General features: G+C 51.0%; 3 protein-coding genes across 5 annotated transcripts; all 3 read left to right on the forward strand.

The window, feature by feature from the left end:
• Positions 1–1734: 1734 nt before the first annotated feature.
• On the forward strand, positions 1735–2737 carry LOC121362928 (mas-related G-protein coupled receptor member D-like). Its single transcript, XM_041484867.1, has one exon. It carries the CDS (start codon positions 1832–1834, stop codon positions 2735–2737), a length of 906 nt encoding a protein of 301 aa, XP_041340801.1. The 5' UTR covers positions 1735–1831.
• A 2712-nt stretch (positions 2738–5449) lies between these two features.
• Positions 5450–13212, forward strand: LOC121362926 (mas-related G-protein coupled receptor member H-like). 3 transcript variants are annotated; one of them, XR_005956599.1, is made up of 2 exons: positions 5450–5628; positions 10750–13212. XR_005956599.1 is itself a non-coding variant. In XM_041484864.1 (2 exons), the coding sequence occupies exon 2, from the start codon at positions 5984–5986 to the stop codon at positions 6929–6931; it is 948 nt and encodes a 315-aa protein (XP_041340798.1). In that variant the 5' UTR covers positions 5450–5628; positions 5873–5983; the 3' UTR covers positions 6932–6994. The 3 variants fall into 3 exon arrangements, 2 of the variants coding, with proteins under 2 accessions (XP_041340798.1, XP_041340799.1); XM_041484864.1 differs by lacking the exon at positions 10750–13212 and adding an exon at positions 5873–6994; XM_041484865.1 differs by lacking the exon at positions 10750–13212 and adding an exon at positions 5946–6994.
• On the forward strand, positions 7113–10743 carry LOC121362927 (mas-related G-protein coupled receptor member H-like). Its single transcript, XM_041484866.1, has one exon. It carries the CDS (start codon positions 7113–7115, stop codon positions 8001–8003), a length of 891 nt encoding a protein of 296 aa, XP_041340800.1. The 3' UTR covers positions 8004–10743.
• Positions 13213–13218: the final 6 nt, after the last annotated feature.

Consider the following 13218-nt stretch of genomic DNA (forward strand, 5'->3'; position numbering starts at 1 on the left):
GACATCTGAGCGAGTCAGGCCTGGAAGGAAGTATCAGGCATAAAAAAGGTTAAATGCTGCTACGTGATATTCTTCTGTTGAATTGGTACGTTTAAGGTATAACTGAAGTACCTTTAAATTTGAGTGCTGTAAAGGGTTTGGGCCATTTTCCTTTTAATCCTTACCCTCACTGTCCTTTTGTCACCTGCCTTTGAACACACAGACACACACACACAGGGACAGCACTTTGGTGTGCTGTTGCTTAATATTAAACCTGGTTTTTACTGATATCCTTGCTGGTGGTTTTGTGTCTTCAGAAATTCTTCCTCTGCCCTGGCTTTGGCCTGTCCCTCAGCAGGTTCAGATGGTGCAGCTGCAAGGGGAGGGGGAGTCCATGGTCCTCAGCACAGCCACCCCCTTCCAGGAGCAGGGTGACATCTGTGTTTGTCACCATTGTCTTCATGGGGCATCAACCCCCACCCTCTGGCTTTGCTGAGGTCTCTGAGCTTGGGATGTTCCGCCTGGAGAAGAGAAGGCTTCAGGGAGACCTTAGAGACCTTTCCAGAGCTTTAAGAGGCTCCAAGAACTGGAGAGGCGCTTTGGACAAATGCCTGGAGAACAAGGGGGAATGGCTTCCCAGTGCCACAGGACAGGGTTAGGTGGAGTATTAGGAACAAATTCCTCCCTGTGAGGGTGGAGAGGCCCTGGCACAGGTTTCCAGAGATGCTCTGTGCTCCCCATCCCTGGAGGTGTTCCAGGCCTGGCTGGATGGGGTTTGAAGCAATCTGACCTGGTGGAAGGTGTCCCTGCTTGCAAAGGCGTGAGATCAGGAAAAAAACAACCACAAGTATTCCCAAGACTGAGGAGGAGGACGATGAGCTCTGGAGAAGGGTTGGAAGGGGCACCCCAGCACCCCAAAATCTGGTCCCCTGTTGCTTTTATTGCTGTCGTAGGTTAAGAAGGAAGTGAATTTTTTGGGAGGTTGTGGTCAAACCAATCAGTGCTTGGATTGGAATATTGGCACCTGGTTTGGCAACTGAAGGTATGGACCGCCTCTGAGAACACAGGGGGTTAAAAGCAAGAACTCCCAGGAGAACTCTCTTGGTCCCAGTCCCTGAAGGAGGTCAGAGCTCCCCTGCCCAGCCGGGGCTGGCTGGGGGAGGGAAGCCATGTGGCCGGCTGAGGTAGGCCGGGGCCTTGGGCAGAGGAGCGGGGTGAAGGTCTGGCAAGATGGAAGGGTGGAGGAGCCAGGTTGCACCAGCTAAACCTGGGCCCTCCCAAAGTCTGTCTGACAACTCTTCTTTGTGTGTATTGGTGGAGCCTGCGTTCTTACAACTTGACTGGAGGGCAGGTGTTGTCATGCTGCACCTCCTCCCCAGCAACAAGCTTTGTACCCCCCTTCTTTGTACCTGTCACAGGTGACTCAGGGCCTCTGACGGCAGCAATACAGAGGGGGAAAAGGGGATTATGGGGAGAAGAGAGGACATCTAAACAACAGCCTACAATAACATAATTATACATCAATGAAGCTTCTCTTATTATTCACCCACTATTCATCCCTTAACTGTGAGAGCCAATCATCCCATTACCCATCTATAACACATCCTTTTAAATTTTGGCCACTTTGCTTTTGAATACCTTCAGAAGAACGGAAAATGTTTATTCTCTATGTTATTTATCAACCTCCTGCCGAACAGCCCAACCCTCCCACCCCCCTTTCCCACCCCAGAATTTCCACCACTCTCCATTCCTGCACATCTCACTCCTCCCCTCTGAATCCTTCCCACTGCAGGGAGCTGCTGAGGAGCCACATGGTCCATCCCTGGATTCTCCAAGCAGTGACTGCCCATCCATGCTGACCACAGCCAGGGGCCACATCCCACTGCCTGCCCAGTGTCCATCCATGGAGGTGACCACCGTGTCCCCTTTCTTCACCTCACCAAACGATGGACCTGGTCAGTGTGAGATCAATGTCTCCAGCGTGGCCATGCACTTTGTGACACTGCTCATCGGCCTCTGTGGGCTGGCTGGGAACGGGACTTTCCTCTGGCTCCTCCTCATTGATGCCATCACTGACTTTGTGGCTTTCAATCAGGCCAGCATCGACTTCCTCTTCCTCATCTTCATGGTCCCCTCCACTCTGCTCTTCCTTGTGGAGGAAGTGTCCTGCTCTGCTCTAATATCCCCAATGTATTTGAGCTTGCTTTCCCAGCTGTCACTGTTCACCTACACCATGGGGCTGTTCCAGCTGATGTTCATCAGCATCGAGAGGTGCAGGTCCATCCTCTGCCTGTTTTTCTGTGTTGGGCAACAGTCTGAGCAATTGTTGTGGGTGGTGATGAGTGCCCTGTTCTGGGCTTTGTTCTTTGTTGTCACCGCTGTCAATCCCACAGTGACTTCCCTGTGCCAGTCACACGAACAGGAGAAGTGCCAGGTGGCTCTCACCTCCATGTACGCCCTCAACCTCTTCCTATTTGCTGTACCTATGGTCATTTCCAGCACAATCCTCTTCATTCATTTCAAGCCTGGATCCCAAGAGCCACCCAAGAATCTGGACATCGTTATCTTCCTTGTTGCACTCTTCAGTCTGCCCCTCAGTCTCTGGTCATTCCTGCAGCAGCTCGGTTACACGGCTGTGCCCTCCCAGGTGGTTTTCCTGCTCACCTGCATCACCAGCAGCATCAAACCCTTCATCTACTTCTTGGTGGGGAGCTGGAAGAGAGCCTACTCCATGAGAAGCTGCTGGAGACTCTGTTAGCTGAGGGAGAGGAGTTTTTTTGTGCTTTGTCATGGGGTCTCTCCCACGGGAGACAGTTCTCCATGAACTTCCTCCGTGTGGCTCTAATCTCACCAGCAGCAGTCCTGACAAAACTGTTGCAAAGTGAGTCACTCACACAGGCAAACAGTCTCCTCAAAACTGTTATGGCTTGGGTCACTCTTCCACGGGGGGCAGTCCTCCAAAGACAGGCTGCTCTACTTTGGAAGCAATGGACCTCTCTATCTCTCTCTCTCTGCTCGGGTCTTGCCCTCCACAAGGCTTTCCCTGGGCCACACCGGGATGGCAGCGGCCGCGGCGCGTCACCGCTCACCACACCGAGATGGCCCCAGCAGCGGTGCCTCGCCATCCCTGGTAAACACTGCGTGTGCGCTGCTTTCATTTTCGCCAGAAATACGGTATCACAGAGGTGTTACCAGCCTCTCTGACTGGGCCAGCAGCATGTCCATCTTCAGAGCCATCAGAAACTGGATCTGTCAGATATGGTGGAAGCTTCCAGCAGCTTCCAACAGGAGCCCCTTTCTGTGGCCCTCCCCTATTAAGTTTGTTTTTCTTGGGCCAGGTCTCATAAGCCCTGAAAAGAAACTTAATACACCCAAGGATAGCTCAGCTATTACTTTGGGGGCATAAAATAAGCAGGATGACTTCTGCTGCGGTGTTAGAAACAAAAAGGGTTTAATAAAAGGCAAAATAACAAACAGAAAAACTCGAGCCAGCTGCAGAAGTCTGCTCCTGGTAAAAACACTTCACAAAAGCACTTTAGCTCTTTTTGTTCTCTTCTTTTCTACCTGATAGCTCAGGCGGGACTTTTTGGCTTCTATCCAATTAGATGTTCTCTAGTGTTTGGTGAAGTCTCTGAGGTCCTATGAGGTGGCTTTTCACCTAATCGTTGAGAGAAACTTCTGGGCTTCTTTCCTTTTTTGGGGGACAAAGGTTAGTTTTGCCACTCTGTCATTAGGAGGCAGACTCCTACACTCCCCGGCTACCAAAAAACCAGGCTGTGCCAAATCAACACAAATCAACTGTTTGCTGTGCTTCCTTTGGGCAGTGTGAGCCTGCATTTGAATGAAAAAATGGGAATTCTTGGCTCAGCTCTGTTTCCTTGGGCCCAGGGCAGCTTTTGGCAATGATCCCAGACCTCTTACCAGCAAGGGAGTTGTTTCTGACAAGCAGCCCAATGCTCCACCAGCACTGTCAGCACTGGCACCATTCCGGTGCCACCTGCACCACCAGCATCCCTCTGCTGCTGGAGGGACCATGACCCCTCATGAAAGAGAAATGAGAAATGGCAGAAGCCTGTCTGGAGAGGGAAGGCAGTCAGAGAATGGGACATTGCCCGGTAAGGAGTGTTTTGAATCAGGAGGAAAAGAGTACCCATTCTATTCTTTAAGTGGAGTTTTGACAAAACTCACTTCCTCAGAGGAAAAAAAACCAAAAAACCAACAAACACCAGTGAACTATTATTTTCCAAGCTCAGTGCTTCACAGTCTCAATCAGGATTCCTCTAGTTCCTAGAAACACCAGGAAAGAGGAGCGATGGGACCATCTGGTCACCAGTCATCATATGCAGGACGTTGCCATCACAGGCAAACGTGGCCCAGAATCCCACTCATCCATTTATTCTGGTTGCGTCATCTTGCTGGGATTCTTGCCCTGCCAGTGCTCTAGAAATGGTGCTTTCTGTCCCTGGGGTTTCTTCCTTTCAGGAAACTCCAATGACTCACATAGGTGCCTGCCTTTGAAAGACAGGCACTGTGCTAATTTCCACAGGGAGACAGAGCAGTGTCTCCCTTTCCATGCCCTGCTCCTCCTGTGCTGGATGGCACCTTCCTTCCCAGCAGAGACAGCCCAGTGGCACTGGCTGCTGCAGTTCCCTCTCTGCCACACAAGCTGGCAGTAACCCTGGGGCAGTTGCTGTCTGCCTGAGCGTGCCAGGCAGCAGATGGGGCTGGGACAAGTCCCTCTCAGCTGTCCCTGTTTGTGTGCCAGACACCTCTAAGGCTGGGGTGGGGGCACAAACCAGGGCCCCTCAGAGGCTCACAGTGAGCCCCCCACAGCCCCTGCTGCCCACAGCCAAATCTCTGACCACTCACTTTCATTGCATCATCAAGGGGATTGGCAGTAATTAGGGTGGGTTCTAAGTGCTGATGACCTGGCTGCAAGCAACTGAGTGCTGTCCTTCCCTTGGGCTATATAAGCCTGTGGTAGGATGACAAAAATGTGAATTCTTGTCTCATTTGTGGTGCTTTGGGCCCAGGTTTTGTCAAAGATGTCAGAACTCTTTCCAGAACAGGAGCTCTTTCTGAGAAGCACTCAGATGCCTCAACAGCACTGCCAGCATTGCCAGCACTCCAGTGCAACCAGTGCCACCTGCATCCCTCTGCTGCTGGAGGGCCACTGATCCCTCAGGGAAGAGAAACAAGGAGTTGTAGAAACCTTTTGGGAGAGGGAAAGCAGTCGGAGAATGGGACATTCTGCAGGGAAGGAATGTTTCTAATCAAAAGGAAATGAGGAGCCATTTGCAAAATATTTCATTTGGAGCCTTTGACAAAGCCAATTCCTTTGTGACAAAGAAAAAAAAAACCAAGACAAATACCTCTGAGGGAGTGGAGCTCTGACGTACCCAAAGTTGCAAACAACTTCCATCTGCCCTATGACCCCACCAAGCCTTGCAGGCAGCACTGGGATAGGGAACAGAGATCAGCTGGCAGGATGGGAATGGGGAGCTCCTGGTGATCTGGGCACTTTCTCCTTCATGTCACTGACCTGCCAGGAGCCGCTTTAGGACATGGATCCCAAAGCAGCAAGAGGTACCAGGAAGCGCCGCTGATCTGCACAGACCCCTTTGCCTGCTGCTGCCCCACAGGGAACAGGTCGGTGGAATGGTTTCCTTCTTCCCTACGCACCTTCCTCTCCTGCAGCAGCTGCTCTCTTCCTGCCACCCTCTCACGGTGACCACAGTGCCCTCCCGCAGTGCCCTCCCCAGATGCCCCCTCCTCTGCCCTCTGCTTTCCTTCCACATCCCAATGCTCCCACCTCCATCTCCCACCCCACCATTTCCACTGCCCTCCTCCCCTGCACATCTCACTCCTCCCCTCTGAATCCTTCCCACTGCAGGGAGCTACTGAGGATCCTCATGGCCCATCCCTGGATTTTCCAAACACTGACTCCCCATCCACTCTGACCACAGCCAGGGGCCACATCCCACTGCCTGCCCAGCGTCCATCCATGGAGGTGAGCACCGTGTTCCCATCTCCTGTCTCACCCACTGAAGGGGACTATCTTTGTGAGACAGATGCCACCAATGTGGCCATGCACAGTGTGACTCTGCTCATCTGCCTCTGTGGGCTGGCAGGGAACGGAGCTGTCATTGGCCTCCTCAACCTGAAAAATTGTAACTCTGGCATCTTTGACTTGGCTGTCTCCGACTTCCTCTTCCTTCTCTTCACAGTCCTCTCTGCCCTGCTCTTCCTGGTGGAGGACATGTCCTGCTCTCATATCATGCCCATGCTGTACCTGAGTTTCCTTTTCCGGATGTCAGTGGTCTCCTACTACTGGGGGCTGTTCTGGCTGATACGCAGTATCACTGTGCTTTATGTGCGCAACCTCTTCCAGCTCTGCTGCCCCTGTGACCTTCCAGAGCGCATGTGGTTGGTCGTGGGAAGTGTCCAGTCCTGTGCCTTCTTTGCTCTCTTTGCTGTCATTCCTGCAGTGACATTCCTGTGCCCATCACATGAGCAGGAACACTGCCGTGCGCCTCTCATCTCCATGTACGCCATCATCCTGCTCTTCTTTGTTGCACCCGTGGTCATTTCCAGCACAATCGATTTCATTAAGGCCAAGTGGGGCTCCCAGCAGCAGCCACCCAAGAGGCACGACATTGTTATCGTCCTCACTCTGCTCCTCACTCTCCTCCTCAGCCTCTGCCATTTCCTGCAGCAGCTCGGTTACATCGCTGTGTCCTCCCAGGTGGTTTTCCTGCTCACCTGCATCAACAGCAGCATCAAACCCTTCATCTACTTCTTGGCAGGGAGGTGCATGAGACCCTGCTCCAGGGCAAGTCGCTGGAGGCTCTGTACAGTGGGGTCCCTCCGTCTCTCCCTTCAGAGAGTCTTTGAGGAGCAGAAAGAAAAAACTGACCACAGCGATGATGCCCTCAGGGACACGGGGATCTGAGCCTGCTGATCCCTTCCACTGCTCTGCTGAAGGACCTCAGGTTTCCTTGAGTCACCTGCTGAATAAATATGCACAGGATCGAAAAAACACTCCAAGAATAGAAAAAAACCAGATTCAAAGGTAATGGTATTAAGTAAATTTATTATTAACAGATTCAGAGGATGATAATGAGAAGTAATCCATGGAGGTGACCACCGTGTCCCCACGTCCTGTCTCACCCACTGAAGGGGACCATCTGTGTGAGACAGATGTCACCACCATGGCCACACACAGTGTGACTCTGCTCATCTGCCTCTGTGGGCTGGCAGGGAACGGGGCTGTCCTCTGGCTCCTCAGTCTGAAAAGCTATAACTCCGGCATCTTTAAGCTGGCTGTTGCTGACTTCCTCTTCCTTCTCCTCACAATCCCCATTGCCTTCCTCTTCCTGGTGGAGGACATGTCCTGCTCTCCTGTCATGCCCCTGCTGTACCTGCGTTTCCTTTTCCAGCTGTCAGTGGTCTCCTACTACTGGGGGCTGTTCTGGCTGAGGCCTGGTGGCACTGTGCTGTATATGGCCAAGATCCTACAGCGCATCCGCTGGGGGCTTTCCGAGCGAATGTGGTTGGTGGTGGGGAGTGTCCAGTCCTGGGCCTTCTTTGCTCTCTTCACTGTCATTCCCTCTGTGATATTTCTCTGTCAATCGCAAGAGCAGGAGCACTGCCGTGTGCCTCTTATCTCCCTTTATACCGGCATCCTGCTCTTCTTTGCTGCGCCCGTGGCCATTTCTGGTATAATTGACTTCATCAAGGCCAAGTGGGGCTCCCAGCAGCAGCAGCCCCAGAGGCGTGACGTGGTTATCCATGTCACTGCGCTGTTAACTCTTCTCCTCAGCTTCTGCAATTTCCTGCAGCAGCTCGGTTACATTGATGTGCCCTCCCAGGCGGTTTTCCTGCTCGCCAGCATCAACAGCAGCATCAAACCCTTCATCTACTTCCTGGCAGGGAGCTCCTGGAGGCCCTGCTCCATGGCGAGCTGCTGGAGGCTCTGTACAGTGGGGTCCCTCCGTCTCTACCTTCAGAGGGTCTTTGAGTAGCAGAAAGAAAAAACAGCCCACAGCAATGATGACACCAGAGACACAGGGATCTGAGCCTGCTGATCCCTTCCACTGCTCTGCTGGAGAACCTCAGCACAGAGGCTGAGGGTTTTCCTTGATATTATTCAGGAATTCATGATTAATAAACAACCATGGGATCACCCTCTACATAGTGGTGTATTCCTGCAGGAGAAGGGAGCAGGAGTATTGCCTTGGGTGATTTTTGTGGGATGCTCTGCAGGGAGCACATTGGAGCATGGCTTTCCTCCTCCCTCCTGGATCCACATGGCTCCAAGCAGTGCAGCTGGGCTCAGTGCTGTTCCCCAGCTCTATTCCCCATGGAACGACCCTCATGGCCTCGGCCCCAGGGAATGAACTCCATCTCCTTTGGCTCAGCAGATGAGTTTCATGGTGTTTTCAGGGAGCTCTTGCCTGCAAAGCATGGGACACGTTAAGTCCTGGGGACACACCCAGCAGCAGTGGCAGTAATTTCCCAAATCCCTGCGGGGCTGGTGCCTCTGGATGGCAGGACAGGGGTTGGGATCACACGCAGCATCCTTCCCCTTCTGTCCAGCAGAGCCAGCCCTGCATTCCCAGTTGATGGGAAGGGACACCAGGTAGGGCTGCAGAGCTGGGGAGGGACAGCAACATTCCCTTGTCCTTTCTGTGGGAATTCCTCACATACTTTAATTCCAGAATTAAATCCTTCTGAGTAAAGTGCAGAGTAGACAATGAACTCCTCTGAGCTCCTGTGCCTGTACCAGAAAGTACATGGAGTGTGGAAATTCCCATCACCAGATGCTTGGACCATTTAATTGTACAGAAATTAGGGGTTCTGCTGCTCTTCTGCAGAACGGGGCCATCCATCCTCTGGTTCCCCAGCATCAGTGTCCAGGGAAGCCCTTGACCAGCTCCATCCTGGACCTGGCCACCCTCAGGAGGAGCTGAACAGCGACTGCACAGCAGCTTCAGCCACAGGCCAGGCTGTGCTGATCTTTGCCATTTTGTAACTACCCCTCAATCAGATCTGGATTTCTGGGCTTGTTTGATTCCAGTGTGGTACAACTGACTGTAGGGCATGGGGTTGTGATTGTTAAAGTGGCTAAGGCCTGCGCTCACCAGAAGGCCCCGAGGGAAAGGCAGAGCTGCAGGCCGCGCGGGTGGGGCTCGGCTGAGGGCTGAGAGGCAGTCAGGAGTGAGGGGCGAGTCAGATGGGAGTGAGATCCTGATTGGCTGCAGGAACACATGACCAGAGTATGAGCAGGAAGCGGATTGGATGGTAGGACACGTGGACAGTTAATGAGCATGAAGCTGATTGGATGGTAGGACACATGGACCGTTAATGAGCATGAAGCTGATTGGATGGCAGGACACGTTGACAGCAGCACTGCAGCTGAGCCAGCCAATGGGTGCCCTCCTTCCTTTAAGTTCTGTTAGGCCTCGGTTTGGTTTCCATTATGTCAGGTTGAGATTAAAGGTATAAACATCAGCCAATTTTTACAATAAAGCAACCTCCTTTGGATACATAAGGGGGTCCGTGTTGCTTTGTTCCAAGTGCTGCAAATGGCAGACCCAAATCAGGTCAAGGAACTGGCTAAGAAGAGTCTGGGAAAAGGATCCAGGGAAGGATCTGAGAGAAGTTCGGGAAGGAACTCAGGAATTTAAAATTCCATGCACCTCTCCTAGGGGTTGTGTAGTCCTGTGGGAGAACGTATTGAAGGTGGAATATCCCTGGAACAAAGCAGGAGCTTGGGCTAGGTAAGGCAGCTCCTACATCAGCAATCAATTAATATGGGTGATGTGAAACTAAGCACCATGCTGGACTGGGTATCTAATCAAGTTAAAGATTTTCCCTTTAGTGGCCCCTTTGATCAGCAACCTGGCAAGCAGTACGGCAGAAACTTTTTGATATCGCCGGGGACGGTGATGCCAAAGCTTGCTACATGGGGGACAATCACGGCGGCCATTAAAGGAAGTCACACGAATGTCGGCCATTTCACAGCTTCGGACGTTAATCCCCCAAACCCTCAGTGCCACCAGGACCCGTATACGACTCCGAGATTAATCCAAACCCTGCAGAATTGCCTTACCCTGAGATCAACCCAGGCCCCACAGAACTGCCTTACCCCAATAAAAATTCCTGCATGGCAGGACCCCTTGGCACAGAACTCTCATCTCATGAGTGGGCGGCGGGCTCACTTCCTGCCCAAGATGGCAATGCAGTAGTCCAGCACTGGCAAAAACGACAGGAAACCGCCATGAAGGAGGGAAGTTTGGTGGTCGTTACAGCCTGCCCAGGAATATATGCGCCAAACCATCAGCTGGCACATCAGGAGCTAGACTATAAAGTAATTACAGAACTGAGGGTGCTAGTAAAAGAAAGCAGCAGATATCCTCCCATCCCACCCTAAGCTACCTACAATCCATCAGGAACATGTACGTCCTCACTCCCCACGAGAAGCATAATGGAAAAGCATAATGAAAATGATCCTGACAGTGATGAAGTTTGCAGTCTGGCTCAGGTTACCGAGAGCTGTGTACAGCCCAGGCAGAAGTGCTGCAGGACAGAAATGCACCAGTCGCTGTTGTGCAGCTGACCAGAGAGGGTCTCTTTGCAGTCCCTGCAGTGCAGGCAGGCTACCCCCATGATGCATGTGATATCATTGCTCACCTAGCCCTGCAGGTCCTGCAGCAACTCCCAGGGATGGATATTGATTCTAACCTGTTGTTTGCTAATATTTCACAGGGTCCAGCGGAGTCGTTCGTGCAGTTCCTGGACAGACTGCAAGCCGTGCTCTCCCAGCATGCTGACAGTGATGAGGCCAAAGTTATTCTGTTGCAGCTGCTTGGTTTTACAAACACAAAAAAAGATTGTAGAAAAGCATTGCTTGCTGTTCATAACCTACATACTTGTGACACAGCAGAGCATGCCAAAATGTGGGAACTACTGCTTACAACACTAATTCTCTGGCAGTGGCTTTAACCGCGCACTTCTGAGTTCCGGACACGCGGGCGGGAGGCTCTATTAAATGTGGTTCAATGGGTCATTTTAAAAAGGATTGCCCTCAACTAGGGGATGGAATAAAAATATCTAAAGATATCTAAATATCTAAAGATTGTCCCAGGTGTGGAAGGAGAAAGCATTGAGCTGTTGACTGCCACTCCCAGTACCCTGTGAATTGGAAGGCTACACAGCCAGGAAACTTCCAACTGAGGGCCAGTCTTCATGCCCCAGAGAATCAAAAAAAAAGTGAGACAAGACTTTTAGCAAGCGAGCTCCTGCCTACAGCCGCAGGCAATGCCAGGCTGGATCTTGCCTCCAGAGAATTCCTAACTCTAATGTCATGTTTGCTACATTTAGCTCCTCCTGGAGTCTGGTGACCCCTTGGTAATAGCATTCATGCTTTGTTGATATGGTTGTTCCTCTGCCACCAGGTTGGGACTTTTTGTACTGCCCAGAGTTATTGATTCAGATTATGAGGGCCAAATACACATTATACTATGCACCCCTATGCCACCCTGCTTTATACCTGCAGGTCAACGTACAGCACAACTTGTTCCCTTCTCCTACAAAACCCCTAGTGGCAAAGGCAAACGTGCCACAGATAACTTTGGCAGCACAGGTCAGCCCCAGATTTTCTAGACAAGCTCTATTACAGCAGCTCAACCAACTTTAGCATGCACTATAGATGGCAAAAAATTTAAAGGGCTTGTTGATAGTGGAGCTGATCTCTCTATCATTAAAAGTAATGAATGGCCTAGTAATTGGCCCACAGTCAGCTGCACTAACTGGGGTGGGAGGGATGCAGCGCCCACCCTAGACAGAGCGCTCACCTTTGGCTTGTCCTTGGCCCTGATGGGCAAACTGCCTGGATTGCACCATTTATTATTGCCTCTATACCTTGCACATTATGGGAAGAGATGTTCTGGGACAATTTGGAACGACCATACAAATAGACTCAACCTCACAGGAGGGCCTTTTTCATAGGGGCCATTGATCAGCCGTTCCAAAATCAAATACTGGACGTATGTAAATTCACATGGCGGACTGAAGACCCTGTGTGGGTCAACCAATGGCCCCTAGGAAAGGAACGGCTACTAAATTTAAAAGAGCTTATGGAAGAATGCTTGTCTTTAGGCCATATCTGTCCATCTTCTAGCCCATGGAATACCCCTATATTCTGTATACCTAAACAAAATGGCAAGTAACAATTATTAAAGGATCTATGGGCAGTAAATGCAGTTATTGAACCTATGGGTGCTCTGCAGCCTGGGCTTCCGTCATCCACAATTGTGGAAGGAGCTAACAGTGGGCCTGTTAGCTGAAGGAGCAAGAAGCAAAGAAGTAGCTGGTAAGGAGTTGTTTTCAAGGCTGTAACTAAGGAGACCAAGAGAAGTGAGGAACAGAAGAAAGATAAGAAGAGAACTTCGCAGCTGGATGGAGTATTTTTAGAAAGTTACTTAAGTCACTGTAATTTTTCACCAATGGTGTTATGTTGATTTATTGTAGCCAATAGTTAAAGTAGAAGAAGTATAAACTATCACAGAGTGTATAAAAAGTCGGACATATTTTGTATTAAAAAGTTGCCAAATGAGACTGCTTCTAGTCTCTTTGTTGTGTCGTGACCGCCCCGACAGCGACATCTGGTGACCCCGACGTGATAAGATATCCTTATCGAGGATTGAACCCTTATCGGGATCCCAGCGATTGGCAGCCGTGACCCACTGGGAAGGAGTGGGGGGGGGCGGTGGTTGGTGAAGCAAGTGTGGCGGAGAGAGCCATAAGGAGGTCAGGACCTGATTTTCTTCTATCAAGACACCTGGAATTAGGTGAGCCACCAACTACTAATAATAGGAAATATTTTATTTCAAGAGGAAGAGACTGTCTTAACTACATGGAAAGTTTTGTTAGGAAACAAGGAGAGTTGGACTCAAGGTTTTGGCACCAATCCCGGTGCTGCATTTAGTATTAAAGCATGGACAAAAGTCGGGAACAGATTGTAGGAAATTATCAGGACAAGAAATGAAAGCGCTATCGGTTTAGCTGTTACGTGGGGATCGCTCTTTGAGGCATTGAAACAATGGAAAGCAGAGTGGGATGCGGTCGAAGACTTGGGGCTGATATCAGACACTCATGGGGGGGTGCAAACGGGGCTTCTGAACCTGTTGAATCTATCTCTGAAGAACGTGCAAGTGCTGTGGGAACTTCTGGGCA

Source organism: Pyrgilauda ruficollis, unplaced genomic scaffold, assembly GCF_017590135.1.
Source record: "Pyrgilauda ruficollis isolate IOZ18807 unplaced genomic scaffold, ASM1759013v1 scaffold684, whole genome shotgun sequence".
NCBI lineage: Eukaryota > Metazoa > Chordata > Aves > Passeriformes > Passeridae > Pyrgilauda > Pyrgilauda ruficollis.

What these genes read in the sequence shown, in the direction of transcription:
- LOC121362928 (XM_041484867.1), top strand. Translation starts at nt 1,832, where the DNA reads ATGCTGACCACAGCCAGGGGCCACATCCCACTGCCTGCCCAGTGTCCA.
- LOC121362926 (XM_041484864.1), top strand. Translation starts at nt 5,984, where the DNA reads ATGGAGGTGAGCACCGTGTTCCCATCTCCTGTCTCACCCACTGAAGGG.
- LOC121362927 (XM_041484866.1), top strand. Translation starts at nt 7,113, where the DNA reads ATGGAGGTGACCACCGTGTCCCCACGTCCTGTCTCACCCACTGAAGGG.